This window comes from Haplochromis burtoni, unplaced genomic scaffold (genome assembly GCF_018398535.1).
Source record: "Haplochromis burtoni strain Fernald_Lab_line unplaced genomic scaffold, NCSU_Asbu1 Contig_341, whole genome shotgun sequence".
Taxonomy (NCBI): domain Eukaryota; kingdom Metazoa; phylum Chordata; class Actinopteri; order Cichliformes; family Cichlidae; genus Haplochromis; species Haplochromis burtoni.
The window spans coordinates 477919-493784 of record NW_024582702.1 but is presented as its reverse complement, the minus strand read 5'-3'; the positions used below and the strand labels follow the sequence as shown (position 1 = coordinate 493784).

The 15866-nt window shown below is 43.2% G+C and overlaps 1 protein-coding gene across 1 annotated transcript in view; it reads right to left on the bottom strand.

Moving 5' to 3' along the window:
- Positions 1–951: 951 nt before the first annotated feature.
- abca2 (ATP-binding cassette, sub-family A (ABC1), member 2) overlaps positions 952–15866 on the bottom strand; it is a gene marked incomplete in the record, with an annotated part of 105889 nt that continues 90974 nt past the window's right edge. Inside the window, 7 exon segments of the mRNA XM_014340285.2 lie at positions 952–4666; positions 5425–5634; positions 5718–5855; positions 6823–6925; positions 8694–8786; positions 8889–8992; positions 9665–9799. Coding sequence (XP_014195771.1) covers positions 4631–4666; positions 5425–5634; positions 5718–5855; positions 6823–6925; positions 8694–8786; positions 8889–8992; positions 9665–9799 — 819 coding nt within the window.

Sequence of the window (15866 nt, the reverse complement as noted above, 5' to 3'; positions counted from 1 at the left end):
TTCTCCGACAGTTGCCGGCTCCAGTGTGCGCTGGCCTTACCAACTCCCCGCTATTGGCCACGAAGGATTACCGCTCCCTTGCGGAAGAGGCGGATCGCATCCTCCTGGCTACCAGGAGTTTCGGCGTCCAGGCGATTGTCCCGGACTTATTGGTGGGTAACTGGTGCGTAGAGAACAGTCCAACCCTGCCAGGAAATATGTGCTGGGGAAGGAATGGTATTAAGACACTTTTTATACTTTTTATAGGTAATGAACAATTTCAGAAAAAGAACTGAGGGGCGTACAGGAAAAAGTTGAGTCCAAGTTGTGTAAATGGGCATGGTTGCTACCCCAGCTGTCATATAGGGGTAGGGCTCTGATTGCCAATAATCTGGTTGCCTCGTCCCTGTGGCACAAGCTTGTGGGGTTGGTTCCACCTGCTGGGCTGTTCAGCGTCTCATTGTGGATTTTTTTCTGGTCCGGGCAGCATTGGCTTAAGGCATCTGTACTGTTTCTTGCCGTGTCAGAGGGAGGTCAAGGACTTGTGGATATCATGGCCAAGACCACTGCCTTCAGATTACAAACTGCTCAGAAGCTGCTTTATGGAAGTAGTTACTGTTGGCTGCCCTTGGCTCGGCTGCTTCCCCAGAAAGCTGGATATCCTGGACTGGATAAGCATCTGTTTTTGCTTAAAACAGCAGAGCTTGATATGATGGGTTTAACACCTTTTTATCATTCAGTGTTGGATGCTTGGAAAACGCTGAAGATTTTCCGTGATCCTGACCCTAGACCTGGCTGGGGATTTTTGAGGAACCATTGTTTCACAATGACTTTTCGTTTGCTGTCATCACCTACAATAAGGACCAAGTTCATTCAAGCTGGGATTGTGAAACTGGGTCACCTCGCAAAACTATCGATAGAAAGGATGTGCAACCTTACTAACATCAAGTCCACCAGAATCTTAAAGAGGATCCTGGAAGACGTCTGGGAGTCCTTACCTGTGTCACTGAAACTATTTGCTGAAAATTGCAATCTAGCTGACCAGTGGCATAATGGGTATGAGTACGTATTTCCAGTACTTTCAGCTGCGCCAGCTTTTGATGGATGGCATGAGGAGAATGGACTGCTGTTGGGTGTTCTCAGTTCATGTGGGAAGAAGCACCTGTATCAGAGTTGTGCCAAGGTGCTGAACTTGTGCTCGGGGGGTCAGGGAGTCGAGGTGGACACAGGTTTTTGGTTCAGACCTTGCCCCGAAGGGCAGATGGAGGGTCCTGTATAAGCCACCTGTTGAGAAACAGGTTGGTGACCTCCACTGGAGGATTTATAGCTACGAACAGACACACAGCTAGACCCGACTACTAGGGGTGGATGTCTATTTTGTGAACAACAGGAGTCGCTGGAACACTTGTTTTTGTCCTGTGTGAGGTTAAAAAGCCTGTTTAGTTTATTGCAGGAATGGGTGGAAGCCCTGGGTGGGCGTTTTTCTATGGCAGTTTTTGTTTTTAGTCTTAAGTACAGAGCTTTGAAAAAGAAGACGCATGTCTTAATCAATTTCCTTCTTGGTATGGCAAAGTTCGCAATTTGGAAAACGAGGAAAAATGAAATGCTTGGACAGGGTTGGACTGATGCAGCACTTAGTTTTAAGGGCTTAGTTGCATCGAGATTGAAAGTTTTTATAGAGTTACTTGTAATCTACAGATGTTTACAGATTTGTGGTGTATTAGAAATGTTTTATGTTCATTGAGGGAGGATGGTGCACTTGTTTTGCATTTTTAGAGTGATATTATTATTCAGTGTATTTGTTTTGATAACTACACGTGGATCTAAGTGTGTGTGGTTTTTGGGTGGTGTTTTTGTGATGCTTCCTTTGACTTTGTGAGCGTTTTGTTTGTATTATTGAATTGTGATATGAATAAATGTGTTTGTTAAAGGTCAAACGTCTTTCTTTCTTTCTCAGGATGTACCAACCTGTAGAGTTTGCTTCTCTAATATTGCAGCAGTTTCTTGGATGGATTTTTCTCTGTTTTGGCAGTTTACGGATGGCTTGTTCCACCTGCTCCCTTGACTGCGTGCTGTCTGTTCACAGTAACATCTTCCACATGCAAGCACCACACCTCATGATGTGCTGTGCAGGAGACAGGAATAAGACGCAAACGCAGGACTCACAACACAAAGGGGTGAACTAAAGGAGGCAGTAAAACATCTGGACGTTAGATAAGGTTAAACGACTCGATTCCCTTATTTGAAGGTAAATACCTTAGTATTAGTAGGTAAATATAGTTATGCTGGAATTACAAATAATTAAAGCGTACTTAGGGCCTTAGTATCATGCCAAAATAGGAACCCCACATTTTGTTGTGTTTTGTTGTGCTATTTAAACATATTATAAGGTGTCATGTTTAAAGTATTAGTTCTTTTCAAGTTACTAATCAGGATACTACTTTTGTTGCTTTTCATTAAAAAAAGCAAAGACCTAAAAACGGAGAGCAGTGAATATGCAATAACTGAATGCTGCCATTCATTTATTGCATTATTCACTCCTGGACTGTGCGAAAGCTGCGCCACAGCTGAATGCTGACACTGTAAAGGACAGAGTGAGGGAGACAGACACCAACAGATTACCCACGTGATAGCCTCCGTCTCAGTCCGTGTAATCGCCTAATTAATTCTCACTATTAAAACAATAATAGCAAATTTACATTTCATAGTACAGAGTTAATAAAAACATATTGTTCTCTTCTCTCTCTGCTGTCTTCTCCCAGTGGAGCCCAGCTCATCATATTTATATCAATATTCAAAATGTTCAACCAAAAAAAGGTATAACCCCAGATGTGTGAGGATGCTTTGTTACAGGCAGCACAAGAGTAAGAAAGAAAAAGTGAATTAAATAAAAGAATAAATAAGTCCAATAATGTGCAAAAGGCCAAAACTAGAAGAATGCGACTGGCCTGCACCGCGTTCGATGAACTAGAATGAAATATGATGTCATCAAACGACTAAAAGGATGTTTGATGACATCATATTTCATCAAAATATGGATGCATGACAAGGAACATGCAAACGCGGTGTAGCTTTCACACAGTCCCGGAGTGAAGACTTTAGAAAAGTCCAAGAAAAGATGACTTGTGTCTTGAAGAAGCTCAAAATATTTGACTCCATTGGGCACGTGGCTCGTTTTTATAATCAGAGCGAGAGGTCCACAGCAGCAGAGCTGCAGATGTGTGGGACGAAGCTCACTGTTGCAACAAACACAAAGCATAAGAAGAGCCTCTGTTCAGTGTAAGTTACAGTTCAGAAACAGTCGTTTAATCAGACACACGCTTCAACGGCGTTATTAAAGGTTAAGTTCACATATGAATCTGATGTTTACATCCCAAAACATACAGTTTAGATTTATTTTAAACTATGAATGCTCAAAACTCCAGTGGCTGTAGGTGACATACAGTTGTTAAAGTCCATGACAGACTTGCTTTTATCCGTCAAGCTCACAATCTCAGACATGAAAGATGACAGTTACTCTTTTTTAATGATAACATCTGCAACAGGGAAAAAAGCCCACCAGTACCAGAGTAATAACCAAACCAGGACTGCAGCTAGCTGTGAAAGAAGAAGCAACACAGGAGTTGTTGATGACAGGACAACTCAGTTATCACGAAACATGAGATCAGTTTAAAGAACATATCAACACACGGTCAGTGAAAGAGCCTTATTTTTGTAATGTGCTGATTCCAGAAGCCATGAAAAAATTACAAGTTCATCTGCAAATCATAAAACATGGAGCGTACCCACATATTACTGCAAATGTGATCTGAAGGTCCCTGTTAGTGTCACAGTGATAGGAGTGCAGTTGTTGTCAGGAATTCAAATCCACCGTTCAGGCTGTTACAATGCTGCTCATGTTCACTGCAGGTGGAGTTATTGTTCTTATTATACACAGTGCCCCATTTACAGAGGATCTTCTCACCAGAATGCACAACATAATAACATGTTACAATACTATTCATAAAAATAATAAGAATATAAATAAAAATACTAATATGTAAAACAGAAAAGAAAGCGACCACGTGTACAGTGTCAGAACAAACCGAGAGGAGGAGGCATCACCATGACAACACCCGTGTACTTTCACCTGGTAACATCAAAGAAGGCAAGAAGGCCTCCTGCTCCCCCACAGGTCCACGCACGCCCCCTTACAGGGTGCACCCCCCACGCAAAAAGAGAAAGAAAAAGATTTAAACAAACGAACCAACACAGCAGTTTGTAGCTGCCTTCAAAATAAATCTTACCACAGAAAAACAGGGTGTATTATCATCATCACAGCATGCTCTCAAGGCAGGTCTACAGAGTAACAAGGACCCTTTGTGGTTAGGGGGTGATTCCAGTCAGCTCAGAGACACCAGTGGAATCAAAGACTTGGTTTTTAACATTTCATAAAGGGTTCAAATTCACACACTCAAAGTATAATGTTGCCGTCCTAGTGCAGAGTCCATCTGAAGCCTGAAATACTGAACCTCAGGTGCTGTGTTCAGAGAGTTTTGGTCCTCTTCAGGGTCGCGGTGCCATACTCTCAGGAACGCATAGCTCAGACCAGTGGGATCAGGGGTCCCCCCTCTGCCCTCCCCTCTGCTCTCTGATGTGAAAGTAGCTCATTTTAACAGAGGGTGTCTGTATTGAAAGAGAGCTGCACCTGCCAAACACACACAAATATACACACCAGAAAATCACTACACGTGCTAACACGTAGTGGTGATGTCTTTGTCAGGGAGCGTGCATAAGAAAATCCAGTGTTTGTTTGAGAACAGTGTGAGAATGTTCTTGGTTCAGACCTGCAGCTCATCTGCAGAGTCTGCACATACTACCTGTTGCTCCACAGTCTGAAGTCTGACAGACTAACCACCTGTTCAGGGTGCAATCCTGTTCTGTTACCTGATGATAGATGGGCTGAGACCCTGTGTGAACACTTACATTTATGTAACACTGTCAGCGTTAGATGGTTCGCTCCTTTAGAGGCCACTGCTGCATTGAAAACAGGCTGAATGTGTTTAAATCATTAGCTTTTACACGTGTAGAGGAAACCATGCTGGTTAAGCACATTTGTTTACTCTGCTGGTGAAAAGCTACTCCAGTGTTAACTCTTCACTGTTGTCTCCTGAGGTTTGTGCTGTGGTGATGAGGGTCACTGAGTACCTGTCCTTCTACAGTAGTAGCAGTGTTTCCATTGCTTGCTGCAAGCTACACTGATGCTACAACATCTCGTGGTAACACTACAGTATGTCCTAGCCCAAGTTCTGGGTGATGTCTCTTCCACACACTATAACTCTGTTTGTCTCATGTTACTGACCTTCCAGACACAGATGTGGGGCCTGCTGCACCTTCACCTGTGTACCCCTCCCTCTGAACTTCAATGAACAGAGAAACAGAAAACTCTAGGCAGGATCTGCTCACCCGTTCCTCTTCGAAGCTAATGAGACCTTCATCATCATCGCTCTCCAGCTCTTCTGGCGCCTCACTGATCAGAGCGTTGAGTTCTGTGTTGGCCGTTCGAGACTTTAGAAGGCTGAAGATGCGCTGCAGGGGGGACTTTCCACTGCCCAGCGGCGACACATCCTGCTGCTCAAGGTTATCGCTTTGTTTCTTGGCAAAGTTAACAAACACCTGGATGGAAAAAGAGATCCTGTACTTTATTTTTTATTTAAGATATTCCTTTTTGAAGTCTTGGATGAAACTGAGTCACTCACATTATCCAGAGTAGTCTGACTGACAGAGTAGTCCTCAATACCCAGCACCTCCACCACCTGCTCCATCTTACTAAAGACCTGAGCCAGGGACATGCGCTCAGACTTCAGCTGGTACTGCACCTTGGTGTGGTGACGCTCCTGCAAATATGATAACACGGTTTACAGTTTACCACATTTTTCAGCTGTGGTATTGTAACTGTGGCCAGTGACTCCAATTATAGGGATATGGACCAGCTCTTGATCCTGTGGGTATCACCTATTAGGTTAGTAATTAGTAGCTAACTCAAGCTGGTGTTGAGGATACTGGCCTAGCTTTAACTGCCTACGACCGGATACCTGCCCTGTTTCAGCTGAATGCTACATGGACTGATTCTTATATAAAGAGTACAGAGTACTCACAGCGCTCTATACAACATGCCACATCCACACAAGCACTTTCTTCTATGCTTTAAGTGATTACTATCTAACATTCACACACATTCATACTCGGATGGATGCATCGGTGAGCAACTTAGGGTTAGTATCTTGCTGAAGGCATGCAGACTGGGGCAGCCAGGGACTGAACCACCAACCTTCTGATCATCTACATCCTGAGCTACAGCCAGCCAAAGATGCACCCCACTAGAACCTAAAGTTAGGGACAGTCAACAGCTGTACCAGTTGTAGGAGGCTCCTTGCACTTGTTGAATGGACAGGTAAGTACTGAATGTCCACATCGTCAGACTTTATGTGCAGAGGTTTTATTACAGTGATATAGCACAGGCAAGGTAGCTTAATGAAACAATACAGATCTTCTAATTAAACCACACAAAACTTTACATTCTTGAATCGATTCTATGGCGATGCTAAAGATCTACCACCAGTTTTGGTATATAACCACACTCTTCAGGTAATATTTGCTCTTTATTATATTTATTAAACCGTGATATTATTTTCTCTCTGATGAGGATCTTTAGATCTACAATATAAAGCAGCTGTTGGGGTGAATTTACACTATATCATGAAAACACAACTGAACTGATAGTGAGGTTTAGTCTGGTGCTACGTCTGTCAGGTTGGTGCTCTGTGGGTAAAATGACGACACTGGAGAGTTGCTGTAACGTACCTTCAGCAGAGCCTCGGGGAAGTTTCTGTTGAAAAACCGAACCACCTCTTTGACGCTGGAGCTGCTCTTTGTCCTCACTGTGATCATGTAGCCATCTCCAAACCTATAACATGTTAAGAGAAGCATGACTGCCTGTTTTTCCATGGACTGTGAGGATGAACTAGTGGAGACAGAGCATGAGTGCAGGATGAGGAGGAAAGCTTATATGTACTGTTCATTATACCAAAGGTAGAAACCTGATATTGATGACCTCACAGTACTCAAGCTGATTTTAAAATGATAAGTCAGAGCTGTGGATGAGCATGGTCAGGTTGTAAAAACAGCTGGAAAAAGATGAGATCACAGGAGAACAGTGTCTCACCTCAGATTTACTCCACCTCATCCCAAACCACAAACATCAGGTGAAAATACTCCTCCCTCACATCCAGCGTTACATCTCCTTCTACTGTCCAAGATCAGCTGTTCCACAGCCCAGGAGAAATCACTGCCCTCTTGTGGCAGTTGAAAGTCTCCATAACTGTGAAACATTAGACTGGAAATGCTGTTGTGGATACTGGTTCGACATATACCCCCCAGCTGACAAACTCACCTCATGTACTTGTCTAACAGACCACCGAGCTAGCTGCTGGGCTGGATGGAGACAGAAATGACTCTTTAGAGTAAAAGCTGGCATGTGCCTGTGGTGGTGCTTGTTTCAAAGACAACGGCATTTCCTGCTCTACTGAGTTTAGATTTCATATTATTCACTGGTATGCAGCTGGATGTTTCAGAAGGAAAGTATTGGTTTGATGATGATAAGATAAGTGGGGGGGTGGTAGATGACCAGAGCACTGCTTTCTTTCAGCAGACACTCCTCGTGTCTCCACGTCAGAATGTGCCACCATCATCTGTGCTCTACAGGGCCCCTCACAGAAGCTTACAGTAGAGGTGGAAGGCAGAGCAGAAAACCAGAAAGTCACACCCTGAATCAGAAAATCACTGATACAGGAGATATAACATCAATCCCACCATGTCATCAAAACAGGGCCTTATCTATCTATCTCAAGCTTCCCTACAAGACCATGTGCCAGCCACAATCCTTCCCCTGGACATCTGGGAAGACACCAAACCTACTGACGATTGCAGAAATGGTCTGCTGGCTAAAACCGAGCTGGGATGTTCAGGAGAATGTGCAAAACTGTAATGTGTTCTATTGTACAAACTTCAAAACCAGCAACCAGCAGACAAACACCAACAAACGATGGTCCAAAGGCTGCTAGGGATGTATGTGATGGGTCCATCCCCCAAGAAGATCAACCAAAGTGTCTTTGTTGACACCACTCCAGGTAAGTTATTAATCCTTTATTTATCCAGGTAAAAAATCTCATTGAGATTAAAAATCTCATTTCCAAGAGAGACCTGGCAGGTAGGATGATTCTCTTTAAGAAAGTAACATCAGAAGCTCTGACACAGTGGCCCCTATCTGATCCATGATTTGTCCTCCTGGGAGTCATGAAACCCAGTTTGTCTCCTCACTCTTGCAGACAGAGTCCCAAACATGGACAAATGAACACATCCTCGGAGCAGTGCTGTGGAAAGAGTAAACTGCACCTTAAAAAAGAGACTCTTACACTGAAACCAGACATAAACAGTGGGACAAATCCATGACTCCCAGTTTGCCCTAAATCCAGCTCTTCAGGTGTCCTCTGGTTTCTCCTGCAGAGCTGAATCTTTAACGACGACGACTCCTGGATGTGTTGCTGCACCCTCGAGATGTCACACATCAAACCTCTGGATGTGCCAAATCTCAGAGCTGCAGGTCCTGAGTAACCGTGTCTTCAGGAACCTGGACTATATAACTATGAGTAACTATGATTAAAGAAGGTCCTGACCTGTTCTTTAGGTGCTGGATGCTCCCCAGGCATTTAAACCTGCCATTCACCATAATGCCCAGTCTGGTACACAAGGCCTCACACTCCTCCATGCTGCAGATGTAGTGAAAACACTTTGGTGAAACATTTGTAACACAGATGGTATAACAGGAGGTGTTCCAGAGGAACATGCATGTCATTACTAAGCTTTATAACCTGTGTGACGTCAGCACTACAGAGCGTCCGGTCTTGATTATGTCCAGGATTAAATTCCAGAGGAACCTGCGGGCCTTCGGGTCCATCCCAGTGGTGGGCTCATCCTAAACACAAGCAAACACAACAATGTTTAAAACAGCGACAGACTCTGGATGGACTCTGAACCTTACTGCCTGGGACGTTGACAGGCTGACATGTGTGATGTAGAAATGTTGGACAACTCTGATGTTTGTTTGGTTTTTTTAATCTGGACTTTTTTACTATTTGACCAACTGGATGTTGGGTTGATGCTGTCTCCACAGGCTGTTCAGGGGCACTCACTGCAGTCTTTAAGTAAAACTGGTTGCATATTTTCTGTATCCATGTTACACTTAATCATTAAAAATGATCACATATTACGATGTTTATATCAAAAGATTACTGTGTTGCACACAGACATTAAAATATAATCCAAGGTACGAGTAGAACTCGCAGAGTAACTAACTTATATAATACTATCACTACTTTTGTAATACTTTGTATACATGTATGCAATACTATCAAGTTTTAATAAAAATATTTATGAATGATCACTCAGATTACTGATTCGCCCCATAGTCACACATTCACATCGTCCTTCATTTTAGCTTTTAAGCACTTCTATCGGCTCCATTTCAATGTTAAACATGCTTCCAAAAATGAACTAAAGCTTCAAACAGAATGTGAAGAAACCGGCGGATTGACCCTCTGATCTTTGCTACGCTGCCCCGAGCACAGAGAGCATCTATTCTTCTTACCAGGAAGATGAGTGATGGGTACCCGATGAGAGCAATGGCAGTGGAGAGCTTGCGTTTGTTTCCTCCACTGTAAGTGCCCGCTGGTTTGTCTGCATACTTGGACAGCTCCAGCTTTTCCAATGCCCACTGCACCACCTGCAGGGGGTAAAGAGTAATGTGAGCCGTTGAAATTCTGCTGTTCAGGCGATGAAGGAGACCACGGTAGGATATCACCCCTTAATGTGGAGCTGCATAACATTTGCTGAATTGTTCCAATATTTGATCCTCAGTTTGTATTCTCTGTCCAACATGTTGGGTCTGACTCTGACCGTAACTATGGGTCTTTTACTAAATAACTGCACAATCAGCAAAAGTTCTTGTAGGTTAACATGTCTGCATGTTTTGCTGGCTGTGTTAAGTGGATAATTACAAGACACCACAAAGTTACAAGCTACACAGAGTCCTGTGGAGTCTGATAAAAAAAAGAACACACTTAAAATAACTAACTGTTGTATAAAACAGCAGTTATAAAGGTTATTGGGAAATAAAGGTCAGAGGAAGAAGATTACTGCATAAGACTAAACTTCAGCTCTTTTTCTTTGTAATTACTTCACAAAAAACGGTGATAAAACACGCTTCACAGAGTGAGCAAGTTTATCATGCACAGGATATTCTCTTCATTATCTTACTGCACAAAGTCCAACAACTGCCGTCACAATGTGAAGTCGTTTTTAGCTCAATGAGTCAACTCAGGTTTCACCTGCTCGAAGAATGAACCGAACACTCAGTCATCACAAAAAAGTTGCAATTAAGTTTTATCAGTTTAGATGGACCTCACCTGTTGCAGACACACGACTACAGGAGGGGTCGGGGCTTTGTGAATTCGGTGGCTGTCAGGAGCTGAGGCTCTGACGGTAGGCTGGCCAGTTAGCAAACATGACCGTTTAACATCACCTCTTTGGCAGGACAAGAGCCTGAGGTCGAGGGTCTCTGAATGATTCAGTAGAGAATTGGGGTTCAACCTAGTGGAGGAAAGAGATATTTCCCCTTCATGTCAGGGATTGCATCCTGACTGGTGTCTGTGATTATAGTTCAGCTTACTGAGCCTTCATGTTCTTGGTTTTTGTTTTCTCCATGGGCAGGAAACAAAAACAACATGTAATAGTGGCTCTAGCAGATTTACATTTAGCTAGATTTATGGTCAAACCAGTTCAGGTGTCTTCATTTGCTCTACATGCTCCTCCCAGGTTTCACTGTAAACACCTACGTCGTCTAAATAAACTGCACTGCTTTATAATCCTGACACAACTGTATTCATTAATGTTAATTCATTAATGTGAAAAGGAGTTGCTGCATTTCAAAGACCAAATGGCATGACAGCATATAAATACAGACCTGAAGGACAGAACAAATGTATTTGGCTCTCTGAGACAGAGGAACCTGTCGACGCCCTTTCTAAAGGTCAAACTTGCTCACAAAGTTTGTCGTGGCTACCTGGTCAATACAATCTTTCATTCTGGGAAGAGGATATGCACCTGGCTGTGTGACACCATTAATTTAGCAAAAGTCAGTGCAAGACCTAAATTTGAAATCTGACTTCTACATCAGCAAACACAGAGATGAACAAGCAGAGGAAGAAGGCAACACCATTTTCTACCATTTACCTCGGATTCTAATATCTGTCGCTTATCAGGAGATGACCGGTAAAAATGCTGTTTAATAGGCTGAGTATCATCAATATCATGGTCCACTAAGTGACCACAAGATGGTGTACCTGAGAACAGAGACAGATAAGACTCTATAATGTTCCCAAAAAGTTTATTCTGTTCATCTGGATGCAGCGTTTTCAGTGCATGTAACTGTCTGATATCAATCAGTTGTTCGGGTTTATCTTCATCCAAATGTACAAGTTGCCCAGAGCTTCCCACCAATTTTTTTAAGATGATGTTGCAGCATCCCATCTTCCAATACTCTGAAGTCTTGGTGCTGAAGGTAAGGCTTTACCAAACATCCCTGTATCACCGCACATTAACAGTTAAACAGCACAAAGAGATGCTGAGACGCTGTAGAAACAAAGACTGCTCACCATCCGACCAACCACGTGAATCTACAAGCTTCTCAAACATACAAAAGAATATATCTGGGTCCAAATCCAGAACTCCAGCACCACACTGAGTGTGCAACTCAGCGTGCAACCTACGAGCAACACGCTGGTAAGGGGCCACAACCAACCTATATTAAATTTTAGGAGGTGCTGAGCAAACTTCTCCCCGAGTTACACACTGGGCTCTTTTTGCAGGCTGGAGAGGAACCCTCACTGACCACCAGATTACTGAACCAAATCAAGGTCCCACCCAGCATGTAAACTGAGCAACACGCCAGTAAGGACCACAGGTTACAGAAGACTCTAAGGCTGCAAACGTGTGACTCCATGAGCAACCCACCGGGCTCTCTTTATAAGCTAGAGAGAAACTCTGACTCACCTGACCCACCAACGTCAACGCCTTTCTAAAAGGAGAGTCATACGCTGTACATGTAATATGTAACATATATGTAACATATGTGAAAGAGAACTGGATTAGTACAAACCTTAATTTCAACCTTAAGTTGTACAATGATACACAACCAGATAGCAGGTATGTAACTAGCTCTGATTTCTGTCTCTGCTCAAGTACAAACAAACAAAGCGATAAGTTCTGTAACATCAAAAGAACCTGTTTATTAATCTCAATGGAAACAGGAAGCATAATATCAGCTGTTGTTGCTGTTGCACGCCTCACTTATCTTGCTCAAAGTAACATTAGAACCCTTCAGGCTTAATATTTTGGATTTCTAAAGTGGGGCCGCCACATCCCCCCGCGACTAGTTGTGACTGGGTGGTGGCCGAGAGGTGACAGGTGGTGCCAGGGCTCAATGCCAATGCCTAGCCCCGCTGTACCACCTGGTTGTGAATCAGGGGGCAGGAGAGGATGCTGAACATGGCACGGTGACCCCAAAAGCATGGTGTGGCATAGTGTGGGTAAGCTGGGAGAGTATGACAGTGGCCCTGCTGTATGAGAGCTTCAATTCAGACCATCGGCAGAGATCTGACAGCATTTCGAGGGAGGCTGGAGGCATCAAGTCCAAGTGAACCATTCTGCTCTGGTGGTTCCCTTTTCAAAAAAAACTGTACCAGAGGTTGAGCTTTCAGAGGGAACTTATCTCTCAACCTTCCCAGTAATATCTATGCTAGTGTGCTGGAAGGAAGAGACTACCAGTTAGTCAAATCTTGGAACTAGGAGGAACCAATGTGGTGTTCATCCTGTTTGTGGGACACTGAAGTCAGACTCTGCCAGGGCTGCTCTTTGCCATAACTTTTACAGGCAGCATTTCAAGGCGCAGGAAAGTGGCAGAGCGGTTTGCATATTGGTGGTCATGAGATGGTTATGAGCGGACGGACACTGTAGTGGAGAGAGAGCTGAGGATAAAAGTGATCACCTGTTTCATCTACATTTCTACCCTCAACCACGGTCACAAGCTGTGGGTACGGTTCCACCAAAGCTGCTACTCCTACACATCAAAATAAGCCAGATGAGCTGGTTGGATGCCCCCTTAGTAAAGGGTTTAGGGTATGTCCTATAGGGCTGTGCGATATGACCAAAATCTCATATCCCGATATAAGACATTTATCGTCCTGACAACGATATAAATCACAACAATGTAACATTTTCTATAAATTCTGTCAATCTCGGGCAGCTCGACTTGTGTGAAGTGTTTCCAGCTGGGCGTCGTGTAGCTGGAGTCGAGTGTTTTCTTTCCACCATTTTCTTTCAAAGGTTTATTTTTTAGCACCTGACGGCTCTTTTTTGCTTCTCATCCGTAAACACTCTGCATACTCTTTCACCTGATTCAGTTTATTTTGAAAAATCTCAACAGGATCCTGAGCTTTATTGTGAAAGGTTTACGTGGAAAACAAACAAGCGGACAGCGGAGCCACGCGATGGTTTTACCGTCATTGTTGCTAACGACAACTTGTAAAAACAGGCGCTTGTCTGTCTGTAGTGTGGTTATATTAAATATAAGAGAAAGAGAGAACTTTAAGGAATGAATACTACAGCGACCATCAGAACCATGAAAAATATTGCTGTAAACAGTTTATTTTACGACACCACGAAACAAACGACAGACGTTTTTATATCGTCACCCGATATATATCATTATATCGAACAGCCCTAATGTCCTGCTGAGCAGAGGTCCCGCGGTAAACCCACGCTACAGAGATGATGTCTCTGCTGGCTTGGAAACATCTTGATGTCCCCTCAGAGGTGACTGTGTAGTTGGAGGTCTGGGCATCTCTGCTGCTGCCACAGCAGAAAATGAATGATAAACAGATGGATGTCAATCTGTCCAGATACAAAAATATAAACCATTACGAACACCTGCCTTGGTTCAAAGATGGAGGGCAGCAGGTTCATGGGAGAGGAAACAAGAAACGAGAATGCTTTTTCAAGCAGTGGCACAGATCATCTTTTCTTATCCCTCCATGCAGACTGGTTTGGTTCCTGTGCCGTATTATTGAGCAAGACACTCACCTCAACTTGAAATCGATGCAACCACTGGAATATGTACAGTTGTGTTCAAAGTAATAGCAGTCCAACATGATTAACCAGATCAGTCAGTGTTTTTGATATAAATCATATTATTACATGGCAAATAATTTATCAGTAGGTGCAGCAGAGTCAGAGAAACCAACAGACCCAACAATCATCACATGAATGCACCTGAGTCTGTGCAACTGAATAATGAAGTGAAAGGGGCGTGTTCAAAGTAATAGCAGAGTCCAATCAGTGAGGTTGTTCACTATGTGAAGAAACAGGTGTCATTCATGCGGCCCTTATTTAAGGATGAGGCCAGCACATGTTGTACATGCAATCGTCTCTGAAAACCTGAGAAACATGGGTCGTGCCAGACAGTGTTCAGGAGAACAGCGAGATTTAATTAAAACATTGAGGAGAGGGGAAAATGATAGGCTGCTCAGCTAAAATGATCTCCAATGCTTTAAAATGGAAAGCCAAACCAGAGAGACGTGGAAGAAAACAGAAGACTACCATTCGAATGGATGGAACAACAACCAGAACGACAAAGACTAAGCCCATAATCAGCTCCAGGGATATCAGAGGTATCTGAAATTACCTGTGAGTACTGTGACAATTAGAAAATGCTTGAGTGAAACTAATCTACAATTTGCCAAAGAACATATGGACTGGCCTAAAGAGAAATGTAGAAACATTTTCTGGACTGATGAAAGTAAGATTGTTCCTTTTGGGTCCAAGGGCCACAGACAGTTTGTCACACGACCCCCAAACACTGAACTCAAGCCACAGAACACTCTGAAGACCGTGAAGCCTGGTGGTGCAAGCATCACCATATAGGGCTGTTTTATTAAGGTGTCGGGCCTATTTATCACGTACCAGGTCATGCTGCCTTATGCTGAAGAGGAAATGCCCTTGAAATGAGTGTTTCAACAAGACAACGACCCCAAACACATTCAAAACATTCAAAAATGCTGCCTCTTAGGAAAAACCAAGAAATGCAGAGGAATTGTGGAAGGTTGTCCAATCATCCTGGGCTGCAAGAAGCTGGGCGACTCCATGCAGGACAGATGTGAAGCAGTTCTCAGAAACAGTGGTTATACAACTAAATATTAGTTTAGTGATTCACAGGAATGCTAAAATATAATGTGCAGTGTTACAACATTACAGCGTTGTAATGTTGTAAAAAAGGTATTATATTTTGAGCTTTACTCATGTTTTAAAACACACTGCTATTATTTTGAACACAACTGTATGTGTGTGACTGTTACACAGCCTGCACACACAGTGCTTGCATAAATGGGTAAACGGGGCAAGTTGCTGAAACTGCTTTGGGTGCTCAGGTAGGATATATATCAGAACCAGTCCATTTACATTCACCATGGCTTTAGCAGTGGGTCGGCGACTGTCTGAGGAAATATATCCATGTTTCCAAGTTAGCCAGTGACACTTTGACTGTGTGTAGGAAGGTTATGAAATGCCGGACCCAGAACGAGTTTGGTCATGAATATGAGGCATTATCCTCTTCACTGAGAAAGTGAGGACTGGCCAAAATCTTCATGATCAACATGCTGGCGTATCCTCACTTCTGATACTTGTTTTTCTATTATTTTGATCACAGTTTCTGTTAGTAAACCTAAAGTTGTGTGTGT